Source organism: Mobula birostris, chromosome 16 (genome assembly GCF_030028105.1).
Source record: "Mobula birostris isolate sMobBir1 chromosome 16, sMobBir1.hap1, whole genome shotgun sequence".
Taxonomy (NCBI): Eukaryota; Metazoa; Chordata; class Chondrichthyes; order Myliobatiformes; family Myliobatidae; genus Mobula; species Mobula birostris.
This window is the reverse complement of record NC_092385.1, coordinates 10030011-10054182: the sequence shown is the minus strand read 5'-3', so window position 1 is coordinate 10054182 and position 24172 is coordinate 10030011. Positions and strand designations below refer to the sequence as shown.

At 42.8% G+C, this 24172-nt stretch overlaps 1 protein-coding gene across 2 annotated transcripts in view; it reads right to left on the bottom strand.

Annotated features, from left to right (window-relative positions):
- arih2 (ariadne homolog 2 (Drosophila)) overlaps positions 1 to 24172 on the bottom strand; it is a 94593-nt gene that overhangs the window by 50552 nt on the left and 19869 nt on the right. For both annotated transcript variants that reach the window (XM_072280289.1, XM_072280290.1), the window contains exons 3-5: positions 11653 to 11720; positions 6946 to 7009; positions 6698 to 6845 (exon numbers count right to left, since the gene is read on the bottom strand). In XM_072280289.1, the coding sequence (XP_072136390.1) occupies positions 6698 to 6845; positions 6946 to 7009; positions 11653 to 11720 (280 nt within the window). The remainder of the gene's footprint in view (positions 1 to 6697; positions 6846 to 6945; positions 7010 to 11652; positions 11721 to 24172) is intronic.

The following is a 24172-nucleotide window of genomic DNA, read 5'->3' as shown; positions in this document are numbered from 1 at the left end:
GCTCTCCACACACTTTGTTCTTTCAAGCAGAACATGATGAGATGAGGTGCATAGCTGCTTTTCCATTAAGAGGCAGGATGCTATGCCTCAATACAAACAGAATGACTTTTATTCACACAAACAAGAGAAAATCTGCAAATGCTCGAAATCCAAGCAACACACACACACACACAAAGTGCTGGAGGAACTTGGCAGCTCAGGCAGCATCTACAGAAAATAGTAAATAGTCGGTATTTTGAGCCGAGACCCTTCATGAGGAATCAAATTTACTACCACAGTATGTCATGAAATTTGATGTTTTGCAGCAGCAGTACAGTGCAAGACATAAAATAGATAATATAATAATGTTATAGTGTGTGTATTTATATATACTGTGTGTGTATATGTGTTGCATGAAAATGTTTGTGAGCCATTTGCAATTACCTGGTTTTTTGCATTAATTATTCATAAAATGTGGTCTGGTCTTCATCTAAATCACAATTATAGACAAACACAATCTTCCTAAACCAGTAACACGCAAACAGTTGTACCTCTTCTCATCAGTACTGAGTACACCACTTAAACAATCACAGTCTAGGTTTAAAAAATTATGTGAACCTCTGGGTTAATGCCTTCTGCAAAAGCTATTTGGAGTCAGTGTTCCAATCAATGAGATGAGGTTAGAGGTGTGGGTTCTAGAGGTGCTCTGCACTATAAAAAAGATACACCAAGTCAGGTTACTGACAGAACCTGCTCTTCTCAATATCTGCTTGTGTGTCCCATGCCTCGATTAAAACAACTTTCAGAGGACTTTAGAAGAAGGATTGTAGACATGCACGAAGCTGGAAAAGATTACAAAGGCATTTCTAAAGACCTGAGTGTTCATCAGTCCACAGTATGAGATAATTGTCAACAAATGGAGGAAATTCAGTACTGTTGCTACTCTCTCTAGGAGTGGGCATCCTGCAAAGATCACACCAAGAGCACAACCTGCAATGCTGAAGGAGATGAAAAGGAAGCGAAGGGTAACAGCAAAAGACCTGCATAAAAATTTAGAACTTGCTAAAGTCTTATTCATGTGTCCACGATAAGGAAAACACTAAACAAGAATAGTGTTCATGGATGGACACCACAGAGGAAACCACTGCTCTCCAAAAAAAAACATTGCTAGCTGGATGTTGCACAATGCTTTTGGGACAGATGAGACAAAAGTTGAACTTTTTGGCAGAAATGCATACTGCTATGTTTGGAAGAAAAAGGGCACTGCACATCAGCACCAAAACCTCATTCCAACTGTGAAGCACGGTGGAAGGAGAATCATGGTTAGGGGCTGCTTTGCAGCCTCAGGGTCTGGACTGCTTGCAATCACTAAAAGGAACAATGAATTCAGAAGTGTATCAAGACATTTTACAGAAGAATGTCATCCAAAGCTTAATTGAAGTTGGATAATGCAACAAGATAATCATACGAAACACAACAGAATGGTTTAAAAAAAAGAAAATTTGTACTTTGGAATGGCCAAATCAGAGCCATTCACCCAATGGAGATGCTGCGGCATGACCTGAAGAGGGCTGTTCATGCAAGATATCCCATAAATATTGATGAATTGAAGCAACACAGACAAAATGTTGGTGGAACGTAGCAGGCCAGGCAGCATCCATAGGAAGAAGCATAGTCAACGTTTCAGGCCAAGACCCTTCGTCAGGACTAAATGAAAGAAGAGATAGTAAGAGATTTGAAAGTGGGGGGGGGAGGGGGAGATCCAAAATGATAGGAGAAGACAGGAGGGGGAGGGATAGAACTAAGAGCTGGAAAGTTGATTGGCAAAAGGGATACGAGGCAGGAGAAGGGAGAGGATCATGGGACAGGAGGCCTAGGGAGAAAGAAAAGGGGAGGGGAGCGCCAGAGGAAGATAGAGAGCAGGCAAGGAGTTATTGCGAGAGGGACAGAGAGGGGAAAAAAGGAGGGGAGGGGGAGGGACGGACGGGAGGGACGGACGGGAGGGACGGACGGACGGGAGGGACGGACGGGAGGGACGGACGGGAGGGAGGGACGGACGGGAGGGAGGGACGGACGGGAGGGAGGGACGGACGGGAGGGACGGACGGGAGGGAGGGACGGACGGGAGGGACGGACGGACGGGAGGGACGGACGGACGGACGGGAGGGACGGACGGGAGGGACGGACGGACGGGAGGGACGGACGGGAGGGACGGACGGGAGGAGGGGCAGTAATGGAAGTTAGAGAAGTCAATGTTCATGCCATCAGGTTGGAGGCTACTCAGAGGAAATATAAGGTGTTGTTCCTCCAACCTGAGTGTGGCTTCATCTCTACAGTAGAGGAGGCCGTGGATAGACGTATCAGAATGGGAATGGGATGTGGAATTAAAATGTGTGGCCACTGGGAGATCCTGCTTTCTCTGGCGGACAGAGCGTAGGTGTTCAGCAAAACGATCTCCCAGTCTGCATCGAGTCTCGCCAATATATAAAAGGCCACATCGGGAGCACTGGACGCAGTATATCACCCCAGCCGACTCACAGGTGAAGTGTCACCTCACCTGAAAGGACTGTCTGGGGCCCTGAATGGTGGTGAGGGAGGAAGTGTAAGGGCATGTGTAGCACTTGCTCCACTTATAAGGATAAGTGCCAGGAGGGAGATCAGTGGGAAGGGATGAGGGGGACGAATGGACAAGGGAGTCGCGTAGGGAGTGATCCCTGTGGAAAGCAGGGGGGGGGTGGAGGGAAAGATGTGCTTGGTGGTGGGATCCCGCTGGAGGTGGCAGAAGTTACGTTGAATTATATGTTGGACCTGGAGGCTGGTGGGGTGGTAGGTGAGGACAAGGGGAACCCTATCCCTAGTGGGGTGGTGAGAGGATATGAGGTGAGAGCAGATGTGCATGAAATGGGAGAGATGCGTTTCAGAGCAAAGTTGATGGTGGAGGAAGGGAAGCCCCTTTGTTTAAAAAAAGAAGATATCTCCTTCGTCCTGGAATGAAAGGCCTCATCCTGAGAGCAGGTGCGGCAGAGATGGAGGAATTGTGAGAAGGGGATGGTATTTTTGCAAGAGACAAGGTGGGAAGAGGAATAGTCCAGATAGCTGTGAGAGTCCATAGGCTTATAGTAGACATCAGTAGATAAGTTGTCTCCAGAAATGGAGACAGAAAGATCAAGAAAGGGGAGGGAGGTGTCGGAAATGGACCAGGTAAATTTGAGGGCAGGGTGAAAGTTGGAGACAAAGTTAATGAAGTCAACCAGCTCAGCATGCGTGCAAGAAGCAGCGCCAATGCAGTCGTCGATGTAGCGAAGGAAAAGTGGGGGACGGATACCAGTATAGGCTTCGAACATGGACTGGTCCACAAAGCCAACAAAAAGGCAGGCATAGCTGGGACCCATATGGGTACCCATGGCTACACCTTTAGTTTGGAGGAAGTGGGAGGAGCTAAAGGAGAAATTATTAAGAGTAAGGACTAATTCTGCTAGACAGAGGAGAGTGGTGGTAGAAGGGAACTGGTTAGGTCTGGAATCCAAAAAGAAACTGACAGCTTTGAGAACTTCCTGGTGGGGGACGGAGATATATAGGGACTGGATATCCATGGTAAAAATAAGGTGATAGGGGCCAGGGAACTTAAATTCAGTGAAAAAAATCCAAAGTGTGAGAAGTGTCACGAACATAGGTGGGAAGGGATTGAACAAAAGGGGATAAAATAGTGTTGAGGTATGCAGAAATGAGTTTGGTGGGGCAGCAACAAGCTGAGACAATGGGTTTACCCGGACAGGCAGGTTTATGGATCTTGGGTAGGAGGTAGAAACGGGAAGAGCAGGGTGTAGGAACGAAGAGGTTGGTGGCAGTGGATGGGAGATCCCCAGAGCTGATAAGGTTGGTGATGGTGTGGGAGACAATGGCCTGGTGCTCCTTGGTGGGGTCATGATCGAGGGGTAAATAAAAGGAGGTATCAGCGAGTTGTCGCTGTGCCTCGGCAAGGTAGAGGTCAGTACGCCAGACAACAACGGCACCCCCCTTATTGGCGGGTTTAATAGTAAGGTTAGGATTGGTGCGGAGGGAGTGGAGAGCAGAGTGCTTGGAAGGAGTGAGGCTGGAATTGGAACAAGGTGTGGTGAAGTCGAGACGGTTGATGTCCTGTTGGAAGTTAGCAATAAAGAGATCCAGAGCGGGGTGTCCATGAAGAGGAGGAGGGTTGGAGGTGGGAGAAGGGGGCATCGGTGGGGGTGGGAGAGTCCTTGCCAAAGTAGGCTCGGAGACGGAGCCGGCGTAAGAAGGGCTCAGCATCATGGCACACGCGAAACTCGCTGAGGTGTGGGCAAAGGGGGACGAAGGTAAGACCCTTACTGAGGACAGAGCGCTCTGCCTCAGATAGTTGAAGGTCGGAGGGGATTGTGTGTTGCTTGAATTTCCAGCATCTGCAGATTTCCTCATGTTTGCGTATTGATGAACTGAAGCAGTTTTATATGGAGGAATGGTCTAAAATTCCTCACCATTGTGCAACTCTGATCAGCAGCTACAGGTAACGATGAGTGGAGGTTATTACTGCAAAAGGAGGTTCTATTAGTTATTAAATACAAGGGCTCCCATATGTTTTCCAGTCTCATTAAACAATGGGTTCAATAAAGACATAAAAAGTATAATTGTTTGTGTGTTATTAGTTTAGGCAGATTGTGTTTGTCTATTATTGTGACACACACACACACACATATATACACATATATACATTCACATATACATACATACACACACAGGTACATACATATATAACAATATATACATAGGCATACACACACTGTAACACTATATTTACATAGTTCTCCAGAGAAAAATATTAAAAATAGAGGTGGTGTGCATGGGTTCATTGTCCATTGAGAAATGTTCGTAAAACACTGAGTTTGTGCCTTCAGGCTCCTGTACCACCTCCCTGATGGTATTAATGAGAAGAGGGCATGTCCTGGGTCCTTAATGATAGATGCCATTTCTCTGAGGCATTGCTTTTTGAAGTTGTCCTCTAACACTACAGAAGACAGTAGTAGAAGCCTTAACAGCATATGCTATCATCAGACCCCATCATGAAGACTCGGGGTTATAGCAAACCCCTTCAAGCCCTCTACTCCTGTCCTTAGCTATGCACCCACTTGAAGGAACCAGGATACTTTAAATTCAATCACAGCCACTGTTCCGACACCAGCAAAAGCATGGCGATTCCAGCACTACTGGAAGCTGGAGATGGTCTTCTTGCCCATCCACTTAGAGAATAAGTTATACTAGTTACAAACTAGCAATGTATTCTTTACATTTATACTAAACAACAGTGTTATTTTAATCCAACAGTTTATAGGTTTCAGGCACTAAAGGAAGTGCACCCCTGCAAATCATTCAATGGTACTCATCTTATTGCTCCCTTTTTAAGTCATGGGGCAGCACGGTAGCACAGCGCTTAGTGCAATCGCATTACAGAGCCAGGTAGCACTGACTAGGGTTTTATTCCTGCCGCTGTCTGCAAGGAGTGTGTATATTCTCCCTAGAACCCACGGTCCTCCGGGTGCTCCGGTTTCCTCCCACGTTCTAGAGATATACGATTGGGGTTTGTGTGAATGAGGGCATACTATATTGGCACTGGAAGCACAGCACAATCCTCAGAACATGATGGTTGTTCTCACAAAGCAAAGCATCTCACGTTACGTTTAGATGTACATGTGACCAATAAAGCTAACCTTTATCCTCATCATGGCTGACACTTAAGGTGAAGCACCAAGTGAACAACATGTACAAAATCTCCACAGGAATCAGCAGCTACGAGAGAAAAGCCAAGGAATTCACAGAGAATTTTTTTTTTCTTGCTCACCAATTTCACTGCCACACTCATTGCACAGAATGGGGGTTCTCGTATATCAGTAACAGCCCAAGAGTTACAAACTTCAGGAAATTTGTAGGAAGCATGGGAATAAATAATTCTACAAATAAAACTTAAAATAGATGATCTTTGAGGTCATTCAGGTCACTTTGGTATTGGTGGCAAAGCCAGCATTAACTGCCCATTATCAAGAGACCATCTGGCGGTAATGAGCTTGCTCAACTGCACCCTTAATGGTGTACTTGGATACTCAGAAGGCCTTTCACAAGGTGCCACACACAAGGCTGCTTAACAAGTTAAGAGCTCATGGTATTACAGGAAAGATAGTGGCATGGATAGAGCACTGCCTGATTGGCAGGAAGCAAAGACTGGGGATAAAGAGAGCCTTTTCTAGTTGGCTGCCGGTGAACATTTCTTTTCACATTATATGTCAATGATTTGGAATGATAGAATCGATGGCTTTGTGGCCAAGTTTTCCAATGATATGAAGATAGGTTTCAAACAATACTGACAGGAGCCAGTAGTAGGATGACTAAGCCTTTCTAAAGCAAGTCATTATTTCCATTTAACATCTCACACCCAGGAAATAAAAAACAAATTCAGATACTTAGAGAATCTGAGTTATGAACCAAGTCTTGCCATCATGCTGCCAAAAGGAATGCCTTAACCAGCAGGCTACATAGCAGCAGTCGGATGAAGTTTCCGAAGACATATGGTCCTGCTAAATTTGAAAAGGCATTCTGGGCAACAACCCATTTAAACTACAGATAGAAGAATGCTTCCAAGAGATTTGCTGACCAGCATTAGGAAGAATGACCATCATAGCTCTGTTGAGCAAGCAGATCCAGTCTTAACTTACCGACTCCAATGCCATCTTTGACTAGCACGGTACTGTACTGTTCCCAGCAACTGCGGCAGAACAAATGATGACAGGGCAAGGACAATAAGTTCTCCTTCCGAACATTCTGCAGGCACACGCCACAATGATGGGAAGAATGGCTAAACGTCTGAAAAACAAATTGAATACACAAGCTAAATTGACATAACTGCTTCAATCTGGTTGCTTTCCATATCGAAATATTGTATAGCTATGCTCCAAACACTTACACTTTTTGTTGTTTTTGGCTGAACTCTGGCCTCTACCAGCAGCTGAGTCGGGTTAGATTTATGCCTGAAAAAAATGAAAGAACAATAAAATTCAAATGATGCCTACTTCACACCTGATGTATATAATCTTTAATAGAAGATGGAACCTGGTTATTAAAGCAAACAGCACTGATATAATTGAGAACCAGGATATCAGATCATAAGATATAGGAGCAGAAATAGGCCATTTGACCCATTGCATCTGCTCCATCATTCCATCATGGCTGATCCAACTTTCCTCTCAGCCCCAATCTCTTGCCTTCTCTCTGTTTCCTTTCATGTCCTGACCAAACAATAATCTATCAACCTTTGCCATAAATATACATAAAGACTTGGCCTCCACAGCTGCCTCTGGCAAAGAATTCCAAAGATCCACTACTCTCTGGCAAAAAAAATTCCTATCTCCATTTTAATAGGAAGCCCCTCTATTCGGAGACTGTCTCCTCTGGTCTTAGACTCTCCCACCATAAGAAACATCCTCTCTGCAACCACTCAATCAAGGCCTTTCGCCATTTGATAGGTTTCAATGAGGTCACCCTCAATCTTCTGAATACAGACCCAGAGCCATCAATGCTCTTTATATGACAAGCCATTCAATCCTGAGATCATTTTGTGAACTTCTATTGAACCCTCTCCATTTTCAGCACATATTTTCCAAGATAAGGGGCCCAAAACTGCTCACAATACTCCAAATGAGGCCTCACTCGTGCTTTATAAACACTCTCAACATTGCATTATTGCTTTGATATTCTAGTCCTCTTAAAATGAATGCTAACATTGCATTTGCCTTCCTCAATATAGACTCAACCTGCAAATTAATCTTCAGGGAATCCTTCATAAGGACTCCCAAATCCTTTTGCACCTCAGTTTTTTTATATTTTCTTTCCATTTAGAAAATAGTCAACCCTTTCATTTCTTCTACCAAAGTGCATGACCATACACTTCACGACACTGTATTCCATCTGCCATTTCTTTGCCCATTCTCTTAATCCAAGTCCTTCTGTAGCTTCTCTATTTCTTCAAAACCTTCAAAACCCCTCCACCTATCTCCATTTCGTCTGCAAACTTTGCAATGAAGCCATCAATTCCACCATTCAAATCATTGATATATAACGTAAAAAGATATCGGCCACAACACAGACCCCTATGGAACACCACGAGTCACCAGCAGCCGGCCGGAAAAGGCTATCTTTATTCCCACTCTTTGTCTCCTGCCAATCAGCCAATGGCCTATTGTTTCCTTTCTTCTACTTCCCTCCCTTCTTGAAGAGTGGAGTGATATTTACAATTTTCCAGTCTTCCAGAACCATTCCAGAATCTAGTGATTCTTGAAAGATCTTTACTAATGCCTCCACAACCTCTTCAGCCACCTCTTTCAGAACTCTGGGGTGTACACCACCTAGTGACTTATCTACCTTCAGACCTTTCAATTTCCCAAGAACCTTCTATCTAGTTATGCTAACTTCATATAGTTCATAACCCCTGATATTGGAATTTCCACCATACTCCTAGTGTCTTCCATAGTGAAGAATGATACAAAATACTTTATTCAGTTTGTCTGCCATTTCCTTGTCCCCCATTATTACCTCTTCAGTATCGTTTTCTAGCAGTCTGATATCCACTCTCACCTCTTTTACACTTTACGTATCTGACGAAATTTTTGTTATTCTCTTTAATATTATTGGCTAGCTTACTTTCTTACTCTGTCCTTACCTTCTTAATGACTTTTTTTATTTGCCTTCTGTTGATTTTCAAAAGTTTAACTTCCCAGTAATTTTTGCTCTATTATATGCCCTCTATTTGGCTTATATGTTGGCTTTGACTTCTCTTGTTAACCAAGGTTGTGTCATCTTTCCTTTAGAAAACAACTTCTTCTTTGGGATGTATATATCCTGTGGCTTCCGAATTGCTTCCAAAAATTCTAACCATTGTTGCTCTGCCATCATCCCTGCCAGTATTCTTCTCCAATCAATTCTGGCCAACTCCTCTCTCATGCCTCCAATTCCCTTTACTCCACTGTAATACTGATACTGTACATCCCAGTTTAGTTATATATATTATAAACAGAAGATTGTTATTACAATGATACAGAGAACAGAAGATTATGTTATTATGCTGAATTGAGATAGTGGGGTCTGGGCCCAAGAGCATATTAAAACAGTGGGGCTCAGGTCCGAGAGCGAGGAACAAGCCAATGTTTGGACAATTTAAATGCCAGGACAGATTGAAAAGTCCAGGGTGCCGGGGCTGGTGGTTTGAGATGAGCTGGCGGTCAGCTCGCTACTCGGCTACATTTACTCATCTCTGTGCTGAATTGAGGCTGTGAGCTGCAACTAATGGGCTCCTGGAGCAGTGGCAGTGATGACCGACCTCATGGCTGTGAACTCACTTACATGAACACTAGTTCTAAATGTTATTCAATTACTTTTACTTTTTTGCACATTGGGTGTTTGACAGTCTTTTTTACGGGGTTCAAGAGGGTTTCTTAGTTCTGTAGCTGCCTGTGAGGAGACGAATCTCAAGGTTGTTTGTAATATACATGCAATATTTTGATAAAAAATGAACTTTAAAAAGAGTGGGAGGAAGGTCACAGACATCTTCATAGACCTCTTAAACTGAATATAACATGACAATGAAGTAACATTCCCACTGCTGTTAGCCTGCCGTGTACGAACAAAACAATCTGGGCCGTAGCTTCACCAAAAGCAATCAACAAGCGATATCTGTGTCTTTGAGTAATAGATTCTCCTATCCTTGTCTTTGTAATCTGACCAATTCTATTTACATCAACATTTTTCTAATAGTTTGAAACACTCTAGTCCGCCAAATGTTACATCTCTAGTAGAAATCTGTACTAATTAACCATTTCCAACTAAGATTTAAAATTAAGATCTGTCCAAGTGTACAGCTAATTATCCTACCACTGCAGTTTTTGCAATCTCAGCCAATAGTGTTTCTGATGTTAGGGAACTGCAGGATATGAACAGTTCCCTTAAGAAACACATTTCTCCTGTTCAGGTGATGATGACTGGAGGCATTTTCTGTGGTCCAGCACTATTCAAATTTCCAAGAGTGCCTGGGATAGTAAGTTTCACTCTATGTGCTAACTGGAAAAGTGCAGTGATGAATTATTCTTTCCTAGCCAGTTTTGAGAAAATGGTGTAAAGCAACCTTCTTGAACTATTGCACTCATACAGTGAAATACAGTTTTGGTCAATGGATATACTTGAAGTGTTGTTTCCCTCTCTTATTACCAATGCCTACTTGCCAAACTGTTTTTTGCTTCTTTAAAAATACAAGGTAACAGAACAACTTCAAATGTCATCCAAATTAGAATCAGAAACCCGATGAGCAGAAGCAACAGGGAGATAGTAAAAACTAACTTGGTCTATGTGAATGCATTACCATTACCTATTACAAATAACAAGCCTTCCTGAAATAAAGGACACCCTGTCGAGTCCTGCCCGTTCAAATGTTTAATGTCTAAGCAGAGTAGTACTGAAAATGAGTAAGATCGAGGGGAGATTATAGTCTATGTCTATAACACCAACAGGAAAACCCATCCTCTCCTCCACACTGTTTTCCCATTTATCCTAGGAATAAAGTGTCAATTCAGCCCATCAAAGCTCTGCCAACATTCAGAGCGATTGGATCACTTCCACACACCCCAACCCCATTCACTTCCATGTAATCAGGTTCTCTCCAGTGATCTTTCAGCAGCTGCCTACTACCCTTGCATAACGGTATTGGTCCATAGCATAAAAAAGGTAGGGAACTCCAGTACTAAAGGGATATTTATAGTAGTCCTTTGGGATGTGGGAAGTAACCAAAGCACCCCAGGGAAAAACCCATGAAATCAAAGGGAGAATATACAAACTCCACAGAGACAGCAGAGGTCAGGTACAAACTAGAACTCTAAGACAGCACCACTGTGCTACGCTTTGTTCTACAATGTAGTATTCCATTTATACTTGGTTTACACAATTTGACTTTCCATTGATGTACCTTCACCATTCTTGTTGCTCCTCCAAATTTACAAATAAATTCTTTAACTTTTAGAGATACCCTTTAAGTAGCTTGCAAAGAGTCCCAAAAAGAGAGGAGTCACTGACAAAACAGTCACCTGTAAATCCAAGTAAACTTCTACTGAAAAAAAAAGCATAATATATTCCACAGCATTAACAAACTATGAAGTTTTTTCAAAGGTGAGGCATGAATAGATTGAAGTCAAGGTAGTTAACTTTAAAGTATACATTTTTTTTACAAACAAAATGAAGAGCAAATAAAAACAGAATAAAGCTACTTTGCAAGCATAGGCATAAAGCGTGGAACACTATGGTAGTGTAGCAGTTAGCACGATGCTATTACAGCTCAGGGCATCGGAGTTCAGAGTTCAATTCTGACATCATCTGTAAAGCGTCTGTACCTCCTCCCCGTGGAATGCGTGGGTTTTCTCCGGGCTCTCTGGTTTCCTCCCACAGTCCAAAGATGTACCGGTTAGTAGGTTAACTGGTCATTGTAAATTGTCCCGTGTTTAGCTGGAGTTAAATCAAGGGTTGCTGGGCAGTGCGGTTTGCAGGGTTAGAAGGACCTATTACACAGTGTACCTCTAAATAAATAAACATATCTCACTCTAATGACAAAATATCAGACCAAGATGTTACTTACCTTTCTGAAATATCAAAGGTCTTCCAGTGGAAGTTAACTAAAATAAGCTTGGCTACAGACGGCTGTACCTAAAATTAAACAGAAGAAAATAACATGAATAAATTTAAATGGACTAGCAAGTGATCAACAGAAAGCAATTCAAGTCTAAAACACTGAAGCTTCAAAGCAATCCTCTGCATCTTCAATGCCTATAATAGAAACCAGTTGAATGGACTGATTTGCCACTATATTTAATTGTATTTCTATATAACACCCCAATATCGCCACAGGCACAGTTACCATTATCACAAATGCAAGAAAGCACTTTCAGTTATATAGCTCTTCTCGCATCCTTGTCAAACTAAACCAAATAGTCAAGTACTTCTCAAATCAGTCACTTGTAATCTGATAAAGAGTGTTGTCAATATTCCCCCACTACATTAGTATAAGTGAGAATAGTCAGACAGTTTGATTTTTGGCCACAAGTTCAAAATGAGAACTGCACAGTTCCACACCTTTATGAAGATTTCTAAATGTAGAGATATTCAATTATTTACTTTAATAAATATTGTGTGCTGTTTTGGACCTCATATCTAAAAGGACATGTTGGTATTGGAGAGGGTCTAGAAGAGGTCTAGAAGAATGACCTGGGAATGAAAGACCATAAAACCATTAGATATAGGAGCAACATTAGGCTATTCAGCCCATCAAGTCCACTCTGCGATTCCATCATGGCTGATTTATTATCCCTCTCAGCTCCACCCTCCTGCTTTCTCCCCATTCAGGGAGAATATACGAGCAACAATCGATGGGCTAGGCCTGTATGCACTGGAGCTTAAAAGAATGGATGTGGGGGATCTTATTGAAACCTACCAAATATTGAAAGGCTTACATAAGGATGGATGTAGAGAGAATGCTTCCAATAGTGATAGAGTCCAGGACCAGAGGGCACAGCCTCAGAAAAGGATGTCCCTTTAGAACAGAGATGAGGAGGAATTTCTCTAACCAGAGAGTACAGAATTGGTGAAATTCATTGCTACACACTGCTATGGAGGCCAAGTCTTTGGAGGTTAAGATATTCTTGATTAGTAAGGATATCAGAGGTTTCAGGGAGAAGGCAGGTGAATGGGTTTGAGAGAGAGAATAAATCAGCCATGATCAAATGGTGGAGCAGACTCGATGGGCTAAATGGCCCAATTCTGCTGCTTTGCCTTATGCCAAAAGGAGCATCCATTGATACCAATTAATAAACATGTCAACAAAATCCATGCTGCTACAAAGAGAACCTCAATTAGTGTTGAAGAGTGCTGGGTGAACTACACACTTAACAAGAGATTGCCAGGCCTCTTACTAAGAATAATTTGACATGAGAATACGGAGAGAACTAGAAAAAAATGCTGTAATATTAACTATAAACAAGCAGTTGATGATTGGCATGTACTCAGTGGACTGAAGTACTCGTTTTCATGCTTTAATTCTCAATGGTCCCATAACTAAAATCAAATCCATAACTAATGTATTATGTTAATGTTCTCAATATTAATGGCAATGGTAACTGTTAACTGCTAACAATAAGATGGCTTCTCTGTAGTGCTATAATGAAATGACTTCTCTGTAATGTTAACTGATGAGGTAATGTTCTTTGTAGCTGAAATGTTTGGGTTATAGTTATAGATAACGGGGAACTAACCAATGGAAGTCATGTTATTCTATCTGTATGCGTAGGAACCTGGGTGAGTGCGTGGGAGATCGGCGAGGAGAGGCAAAGAGGAAGGACATGTGGGACGCGCGCTGGTAGATCACAGGGTTGGTCCCAGTCCGAGGGTCGTGGAGTTCGGAGAAAATCAAATGGTGGATCGAGGAGATTGCATGAGCTCCAACGTTGTGCAAGAACTGTATAATCCCTATTCTTGGCGCGTTTTTATTTTATATTTTTGTTTCTCTACTAACCCCATTGTCACAGTAAAATTTATAAAGTGTAATCGTTTAAACGTACATTGTGTACTGCCTGATATTTTACATTGTGGGTTGTACCGGAGTGCATCACACAGCATCTATGCAAACGTGAGACAGAGTTTGGCGGGCAGGTGGCAGTTTCCCCTAGACGAACGTGGGTTGATAGAGCTGAGTGTTACACTACCAACTGCATCTTTCTCTGTTGAAACTATGCCAGTCTGAAACTTTGGTTCATGTCCACACATCAGCACCATCAACATTATTCCTTTCTACCCGCGACTCTACCGGACTTCAGCTCATCTGTAGACTTGGTGGTTCCAGCATTCACCTGGCTGCCTTCCCAGCCAAAGGTGATAAATACTGTTTATCACATAGTTGAACTTCCAACTTCCAGTAATTCCCCCCCCCTCCCTTCCCCTATCCCTATGTCACTCTGCCTATCACCTCCCTCGACTACCCATTATGTTTTCCCCTATTCTTTCTTCACCTTTCCTGCCTATCACCTCCCTGCCTCCCCTCCCCCACCCTTTTATCTTTCCCCTTACTGGTTTTTCACCTGGAACCTACCAGTCTTTTCCTTCCCACCCTCCCCCCACCTTCTTTATAGGGCCTCTGCCTCTTCCCCCTACAGTCCTGACGAAGGGTTCCGGCCCGAATCGTCAACCGATCTTTTCCACGGATGCTGCCCGACCTGCTGAGTTCCTCCAGAGTGTTGTGAGTGTTGCTTTGACCCCAGCATCTGCAGAGTATTTTGTGTTTGTGATAAATACTGATATTGGTATATTTAAATATCCATAAATTTCAGGAAAATAGAGAGCAGACTACACTCTGCAGTTTAATCTTTTCTGCTGTTTAATGAGATCATGCTTCACCACTGACTGAACTGAAAAGTCTACATAAAGTGGTGGAAGTAATCCAGTCCAACAAAAGAGAAGCACTCCCTGCCATTGAACACAATACAAGGAGAACTGCCACAAGAAAGTAGTATCCATCATCAAGTGCCCCATCATCCGGGCCAAGCTCTCTTCTCACTGCTGCTATTAGGGAGATGGTACAACAGCCTTTGTTCCTTGAACACCAGGTTCAAGAACAGTTATTGCCCAACAACAATCAGGCTCCTGAACCAATGTGGATATCTTCACTCACCTCAACACTGAACTGATTCCACAATCTACGGACTCACTTTTATGGACTCTACAACTCATGTTCTCAGTATTATTTCTTTCTTTATTTTTTTTGATTGTTTTTATTTACACAGCCTATCTGTTGCATATTGGTGCTTCTTAGTCTTTGTGTGTAGTTTTTCATTGATTCTGTTGTATTTCTTGGTTGTACTGTGAATGCCTGCAACAAAATGAATCTCAGTGTAGTATATGGTGACACATATGTACTTGGATAATAAACTTACTTCAAACTTTTTTTTAAGTCTTAGGGGCCCTGTCAGGTGGATGCAGAATTGACGTTTACCTGTCTGGGGACTATTGATCCAAAAGTCCCAATCTCAGTATATGGCCACTTTTGCAAAGAAATCTCTTCACCCAGACTCCAGTGAGTCATTATAATTTGCTATTCTAGTGGTATGGTTACACTGAAGACAGAGCAACATACAAAGGTGCTGGAGGAACCCAGATGAAAGGTCTTGACCTGAAATGTCAACTGTCCTATTCTTCCATAGATGCTATCCAAATTGCTGACTTCCTCCAGTGCTTTTGTTTGTTGTTCCAGATTTCCAGCATCTGAGGCCTCTTCTGCCTTCATATTGTAGGCAGAAATTGATAGGTTTATTGATATTAAAGGAGTTGAGAACTCTACCATGGACAGTCCCAAGCGTGGCTGCGAAAGGGGAGTTGGGTATGGAGCTGGCAACCCCATCCCGTAAAAACCCCATGCTACAGTAATGTTAATAGAAGCATCAAAGACCTCATCCCTGAAAAAGGATACACCAAAACGATGGACGACGCCTGGAGACAATTTGAAAAACTGGTCCAGGACAAGGGACTCCAGGGAACTACTATTGCAGGCCTATGCCCTAGTCAGAGTGATGCACTTAAGAACAAAATGAAAATTCAGCTGTTCTCTTGATTAAACCAGCATCCCCATTTAAACATCAAGGAAACTGAATACTGATTGGAAAACTACTTTGCACAACACCTCCATTCAATCCACAGATCCAATTCCAGTTACCTGTCACTTTAGTTCTCCAGCGGAGCAGCGAGCAGCACAGTGAGAGGGAGCAGAGTGGGACGGCTTTGGCTCAACAGGTTTCAGTGTGAACAAACAGAGGCAAGGGTAGGTTCCGGTAAGTTCTGTTTTGTTTGTTTAGAGTAAGAGAGAATGCCAGGAAGGATGTTGGAATGCTCCTCTTGCAGGATGTGGGAAGTCAAGGAGGCCTCACCTGCAAGAAGTGCATCCAGCTACAGCTCCTAACAAACCACATTAGGGAACTAGAGCAGAAGCTGGATGATCTCCGGATCATTCGGGAGAATGAGGAGTTTATAGATAAGTAGCTTCAGGGAGGTAATTATGCCAAAGGAGCAGTGCACAGATAATTGGATTACCGTCAAGCAACGGAAGGGGAAAGGGCAGGCAAAGCAGGGTTCCCCTGTGGCCATTTCCTTCAACAAGTATACAGATTTGGATACTGTTGGGGGGGGGGGGGGGGGGCGGGAGAGAGATGACTTACTTGGGACAAGCTGCAGCAGCGGGATCTCTGGCACTGAGTCCGGTTCTGCAGTGCAGGAGAGAGGGTGGAAGAAGAGGAGAGCAGTAGTGATAGGGGACTCGATAGTTAGAGGTACAGAAAGGAGGTTCTGTGGTTGTGACAGAGACTCCCGGATGGTTTATTGCCTCCCGGGGGCCAGGGTCAGGGATGTCTCTGATTGCGTGCACAGCATTCTGAAGTGGGAGAGTGATCAGCCAGATGTCATGGTACACATCAATACCAATAATGTAGGAAGAAAGAGTGAGGAGGTCCTGAAGAGTGAGTATAGAGAGCTTGGTAGGAAGTTAAGAAGCAGGACCCTCTTTAACTCATATGTTTTGGTCTTGTCCTACTCTGGAAACTTTTTGGAGAGACATTTTTAATATTATCTCCAAGGTATTGAATATAGATATCTCTCCTCACCCTATTACTGCTATCTTTGGATTACCTAAAATTTCCAGTAATCTTTCTCCTTCAGCCCGTAGAGTGATTGCATTTTTTACTTTAATGGCGAAAAGATGTATCTTACAACATTGGAAAGAACTTAATGCTCCAACTACCTTTTTTTGGTTTTCTCAGACGATATTATGCTTGAATTTGGAGAAAATTAGAAGCAATCTTTATGATTCCTCACTTAAATTTGAACAGACTTGGAGATCTTTTATTCAATATTTTCATTTAATGTAATTTTTTTTTCTCCTCTTTTTTTGCTCCATATTTATATACCCTTCTTGTTTTTTTTACTGTTTTTAATGGAGGTCAGGATTGAGGACGTGATTTTAAGTTTTTTAACTCTGCTTGGTTCCAAGTTAGCCCATTGCTTTGCTTTTAGTTAGTTGCACGGTGGTTTTTTTGGGGTTTTTTTTTTCCTTTTCTCTATTGGTGTATATATATATAAAAATTAGTATACTATTATGTTACCTTAGTATGTTATGTTTAAATTACATTGTTTGTATCATTTTTTTTGTATTAATACCTCCTGTAATTTTATTATATTCTAACAGTGTATTAGTGCCTTTATGGCTTACCTTTTTGTATACTTATTCAATAAAAAGATTTAAAAAGAAAGAAAGAAGCAGGACCCCGAGGGTGGTAATCTCAGGATTGCTACCTGTGCAACGTGCCAGTGAGGGTAAAAATAGGATGCTCTGGCGGATGAACATGTGGCTGCAGAACTGGTGTAGGGGACAGGGTTTCAGATTTCAGGATCATTGGGACCTCTTCTGGGGCAGGTGGAACCTGTACAAGAGAGACAGGTTACACCTTAACTACAAGGGGACCAATATCTTTGCAGGGAGGTTTGTTAGGGCTGTTGGGGAGGGTTTAAACTAGATTTGCAGGGGGGTGGGAACCAGAGTGCCAGAGCAGATAGTGGAGCGGGGGTGAAAATAAATGATGTTAAAAGTTCATGCAAAGTCATAAATAGAAGGGTTGTGTGCAATGGTAATAATCTTCTGAGGTGTGTCTATTTCAATGCAATAAGTATTGTGGGGAAGGCTGACGAGCTGAGGGCATGGATTGACTCATGGAATTACAACATTATAGATATTAGTGAAGCTTGGCTACAGGAGGGGCAGGACTGGCAGCTTAATGTTCCAGGGTTCTGATGTTTCAGACGTGAAAGAAGAAGAGCGGGGGGGGAGGGGGGGCGGAGTGGCATTGCTAGTCAGGGAAAATGTTACAGCAGTGCTCAGGCAGGACAGATTAGAGGGCTTGTCTACTGAGGCCATATGGGTGGAGCTGAGAAACAGAAAAGGTATGACCCATTAATAGGGTTGTATTATAGATTACCCAATAGTCAGCAAAACTTGGAGGAGCAAATCTGCAGAGAGATAACAGACAGCTGCAGGAAACAAAGTTGTGATAGTAAGGGATTTTAATTTTCCACATATTGATTGGGACTTCCATACTGTTAAAGGTCTAGATGGGTTAGAATTTGTAAAATGTGTTCAAGAAAGTTTCCTAAGTCAATATATAGAGGTACCAACTAGAGAGGATGCAATATTAGATCTTCTATTAGGAAACGAGTTAGGACAGGTGACGGAAGTGTGTGTAGGGGAACACTTCGGTTCCAGTGATCATAACACCATTAGTTTCAACTTGATCATGGACAAGGATAGATCTGGTCCTCGGGTTGAGGTTCTAAACTGGAAGGTGGTCAAATTTGAAGAAATGAGGAAGGATCTAAAAAGTGTGGATTGGGGCAGGTTGTTCTCTGGCAAGGATGTGATTGGTAAATGGGAAGCCTTCAAAGGAGAAATTTTGAGAGTGCAGAGATTGTATGTTCCTGTCAGGGTTAAAGGCAAAGTGAATAGGAATAAGGAACCTTGGTTCTCAAGGGATACTGGAACTCTGATAAAGAAGAAGAGAGATGTATGACATGTAAAGGAAACAGGGAGAAAATAAGGTGCTTGAGGAGTACAAAAAGTGCAAAAAAATACAAGAAATCAGGAGGGCTAAAAGAATTCATGAGGTTGCTTTGGCAATCAAGGTGAAGGATAATCCAAAGAGTTTCTACAGGTGTATTAAGAGCAAGAGGATAGTAAGGGATAAAATTGGTCCTCTTGAAGATCAGCATGGTCGGCTATGTATGGAACCAAAAAAAATGGGGGAGATCTTAAATGGGTTTTTTGCATCTGTATTTACTAAGGAAACTGGCATGGAGTCAATGAAAATAAGACAAACAAGTAGTGAGGTCATGGAACCTATACAGATTGAAGAGGAGGAGGTACTTGCTATCTTCAGGCAAATCAGAGTAGATGAATTCCCAGGACCTGACAGGGTATTCCCTTGGACCTTGAAGGAGACTAGTGTTGAAATTGCAGGGGCCCTGACAGATACATCTAAAATGTCAGTATCTACGGGTGAGGTGCCAGAGGATTGGAGGATAGCTCATGTTGTTCTGTTGTTTAAAGAAGGCTCTAAAAGTAATCCGGGAAATTATAGGCTGGTAAATTTGACGTCAGTAGTAGGTAAATTATTGGAAGGAGTACTAAGAGATAGGATCTACAAGTATTTGGATAGACAGGGACTTATTAGGGAGAGTCAATATGGCTTTGTGCATGGTAGGTCATGCTTAAAAAAATCTATTAAGAGTTTTTCCAGGAGGTTACCAGGGAAGTGGATGAAGGGAAGGCAGTGGATGTTGTCTACATGGACTTCAGTAAGGCATTTGACAAGGTCCTGCATGGAAGGTTAGTTAGGAAGATTCCATTGCTAGGTATACATGGAGAGGTAGCAAATTGGATTAGACAGTGGATCAATGGAAGAAGCCAAAGAGTGGTAGTAGAGAATTGCTTCTCTGAGTGGAGGCCTGTGAATAGTGGTGTGCCACAAGGATCAGTGCTGGGTCCATTGTTATTTGTCATCTATATCAATGATCTGGATGATAAAGTGGTAAACTGGATCAGCAAATTTGCTGATGATACAAAGATTGGAGGTGTAGTGGACAGTGAGGAAGGTTTTCAAAGCTTGCCAAGGGATTTGGACCAGCTGGAAAAATGGGCTGAAAAATGGCAGATGGAGTTTAATACAGACAAGTGTGAGGTATTGCCCTTTGGAAGGACAAACCAAGGTAGAACATACAAGGTAAATGGTAGGGCACTGAGGAGTGCAGTAGAACAGAGGGATCTGGGAATACAGATACAAAATTCCCTAAAAGTGGCGTCACAGGTAGATAGGGTCGTAAAGGAGCTTTTGGTACATTGGCCTTTATAAATCAAAGTATTGAGTATAAGAGTTGGAATGTTATGGTGAGGTTGTATAAGGCATTGGTGAGGCCGAATGTGGAGTATTGTGTACAGTTTTGGTCACCAAATTACAGGAAGGATATTAATAAGGTTGAAAGAGTGCAGAGAAGGTCTACAAGGATGTTGCTGGGACTTGAGAAACTGAGTTACAGAGAAAGGTTGAATAGGGTAGGACTTTATTCCCTGAAGCACAGAAGAATGAGGGGAGATTTGATAGAGATATACAAAATTACGATGGGTAGAGATAGAGTGAATGCAAGCAGGCTTTTTCCACTGAGGCTAAGGGAGAAAAAAAACCAGAGGACATGGGTTAAGGGTGAAAGGGGAAAAGTTTAAAGGGAACATTGGGGGAGGCTTCTTCACACAGAGAGTAGTGGGAGTGTGGAATGAGCTGCCAGATGAAGTGGTAAATGCGGGCTCACTTTTAACATTTAAGAAAAACTTGGACAGGTACATGGATGAGAGGTGTGCGGAGGGATATGATCCAGATGCAGGTCAGTGGGACCAGGCAGAAAAATGGTTTGGCACAGCCTAGTAGGGCCAAAAGGCCTGCTTCTGTGCTGTAATGTTCTATGGTTCTCTCCCCTTCTGATTAAAACTCATCAAGCTGAAAATGGAACTGTTTATCACTGCACTGATGCTGCCCAACTGTGCTTCCAGCAGTTTACCCTTTCAGATCTACAACACCCATAGCATTCGATTTTGCATATTTGCAGGTAAAGCTGCTTATGTAATGTAAGCATAATAAAACAAGAGAACAAGAAAGCAAAAATGAAGGAGAACAAGTAAAACAAAGCACTACTCACAATCAACATCGTAAACCTCTTATACTGTTTTCAGTACAGAAGCCAGCAATTCAAGCTAACAACTGGGAACAGTATCCACACCTCACAAAAGATCCCTCCACCTTTCTTCATTCTGCAGTATCAACACATCCTTCTCATCCCTTCACCTTCCAGTGTTAATCCAGGTTCCCCCTAAAAGACATTTGTGCCAGCCATCACAATTCCCTGGGCTGCTATTCCAATCGTATTCACTGTTATAAACTGTCGCACAGAAAACAAGAGGAGCTCAGGAAACTTGTGGTGTGCATTTCAGGTTAAATGTTAGCCAGTTCAAGAGGTAGAAACATAGAAAACAGGTGCAGGAGTAGGCCATTCGGCCCTTCGAGTCTGCACCACCATTCCGTATGATCATGGCTGATCATCCAACTCAGAACCCCGTACCTGCTTTCTCTCCATACCCGCTGATCTCTTTAGTCACAAGGGCAATATCTAACTCCCTCTTAAATATAGTCAATGAACTGGCCTCAACTATTTCCTGTGGCAGAGAATTCCACCGATTCACCACTCTCTGTGTGAAGAAGTTTTTCCTCATCTCGGTCCTAAAAGGCTTCCCCCTTATCCTTAAACTGTGACCCCTCATTCTGGACTTCCCCAACATCGGGAACAATCTTCTTGCATCTAGCCTGTCCAATCCCTTTAGAATTTTATATGTTTCAATCAGATCCCCCCTCAATCTTCTAAATTCCAGTGAGTATAAGCCTAGTCGATCCAGTCTTTCTTCATATGAAAATCCTGCCATCCCAGGAATCAATCTGGTGAACCTTCTTTGTACTCCCTCTATGGCAAGAATGCCTTTCCTCAGATTAGAGGACCATCTCAGGATCATTTATGTTAATTTAACTGAGCAGCTAGACAGCCTCAGAGCTGAGATTAATTCTGTGCCTAGCTCCTGTCAATCTACGGCAGGATCGCACTGAATAGCAACTGCTGACTTTCCTGACCAATGCTCCTTCAGCTGAGATAAGTCAGTAAATACCGACAGATTTTCTGCTCAGCATGACCCACAGTCACTGTGGGACATAATGAATGGTCCATGAGCACTAACTCATTACTCCTTTCACTTACACTATTATTTCAAAATTTATAGTAGTTTTTATGTATTCGCACAGAAATGCTGCTGTAAAACAACAAATTTCATGTCAGTGATGAGAATATCTGCAGATGCTGGAAATTGAAGCAACACACAGAAAATGCTGGAGTAACTCAGAAGGGCAAGCAGCATCCAGGGAAAAGAGTACACAGTTGATGTTTCAGGCCAAGACCCTTCATCAGGACTGGAAAAAAAGATGAGAAGTTAGAGCAAGAAGGGAGGGGAGGAAGTAGTACAAGGTGGCAGATGATTACTGAAAAAGGGAGACAGGGAGGAATGAAGTAAAGAGCTGGGAAGCTGACAGGTGAAAGAGATAAAGGGCTGGATAAGGGGGAATCTGATGAGAGGGCAGAAGATCAGGGAAGGAAAATAAGGGGGGAGCACCAGAAGGTGGTGATGGGCAGGTAAGGAGAAGAGGAGAGAGAGGGAAATAGGAATGGGAATGGTGAAGGGTGGAGGAGGGCAATTACTGGAAGTTTGAGAAATCGGTGTTCATGCCATCAGGTTGGAGGCTAACCAGACAGAATACAAGGTGTTGCTCCTCCACCCTGAGTGTGGCCGCATCGCAGCAGTAGAGGAGGAAAGGGTGCCATAAACCAATATATTGGAATGGGAATGGGAATTTCATGTCACACAAGTTAGTGATGATCAACTTGAATCTGACAGACTTCTTAAATATTGTAAGAGTACTTGCCTCCAGCACCAACTTAGGAAATGTGGTCCAAATATAATACCAGCAAAATGAAAACAAGTACAGTCGGCCCTCCTTATCCGCGAGGGATTGGTTCCGAGACACCGCCCCCCCCCCCCCGCGGATACCAAAAAATACGGATGCTCAAGTCCCTTATTTAACCTGGCTCAGTGCGGATGGACTTACTTTAGGGCCCAGGGCACCACAGGACCCGCCGCCCTCAGTGTTTCTGTTCCGTTAACTTATAATACCCAGTACAATGTAAATGCTATGTAAATAGTTGTTATACTGTATTGTTTAGGGAATCATGACAAGAAAAAAAAGTCTGTACATGTTCAGTATAGACACAACTATCGTAGCTCTTCTGGGAACGCTGATTCCGGCTCAGCATCAGCCGATGCCGATTCTCCCTTGACCTTTAAGTTCTTGAGGCTGTAGCGCTTTACGCTGCCAACCAGCCATCCCTAGCACTAACACTTCCACGAATTTCAGCTTCTTTCTGCTTTATTGTACGCTCGATTCATTCTAACCGACGTTACGGCTCACTTCAGAATGCGACATGCCACTTTTCAACAGATCTAATATTTCTAATTTTTCGGCGAAAGATAGCACTTTAGGCTCCCTCTTAGCCTTTGAGGAATTGCTTTGACCACGTAATTGCTTTTTAGGAGGCATTTTTTTCACAGAAACAAAGTAACGAACGAACGAGATGTGAGGCAAACACTGCTCGAACAACCAGTGCTGGAGAGGGAACTTCCGGGTTTTCCCGACTCGCTGTTGGTTGAATTCGCGCATGCGGAACTCGCGGATAAGGAGGGCCAAGTGTAATTTTCTAGCCCTTGTGTCCGAGGTCCCTCGCTTCTAGCTTGTATAATTCTGTTCAAAGCTATTAGGCGAGTGAAGGCCAGAAAATAAACTTCAAATTAGATTATTGTCTTGTTACACCATAAGACCATAAGACATGGAAGCAGAATTAAGCCATTCAACCCATCAAGTCTGCTACACCATTCCAGCATGGCTGATTATCCCACTCAACCCCGCTCTGCCATTTTCCCTGTAATTTTTTATGCTTTTACTAATCAAGACCCTATCAACCTCCACTTTAAATAGATGAAATAACATGGCTTTCTCAGCTGTCTATAGCAATTAATTCCACCTATCCACCACCATCTTGCTAAAGAAATTCCACATCTTCAGGGATGTCCTTATACTTACATTGGTGTGCTGCAATGTCCAATAAATACACTTCATTCACACCAGCCTATTTTCCCTCTCCCTCTATTGCCTTCAGTTGGATTTTCTGGCTGCAAATATCATACAAGGTCAACAATAGTTTAATTTCCAACTAGTCACCTTGCCCTGACATTTGATATGCTGTCTCACAAACTGCATCAATTTTGTAAGGAGTAACAAAATGGGTATTTTTGCCAAAGTAGCTCATAATCCCAGACTTTAGGATATGCACAAATAATCATCCAGACAATTTGCCAACCACTCTAAAAAAGCATA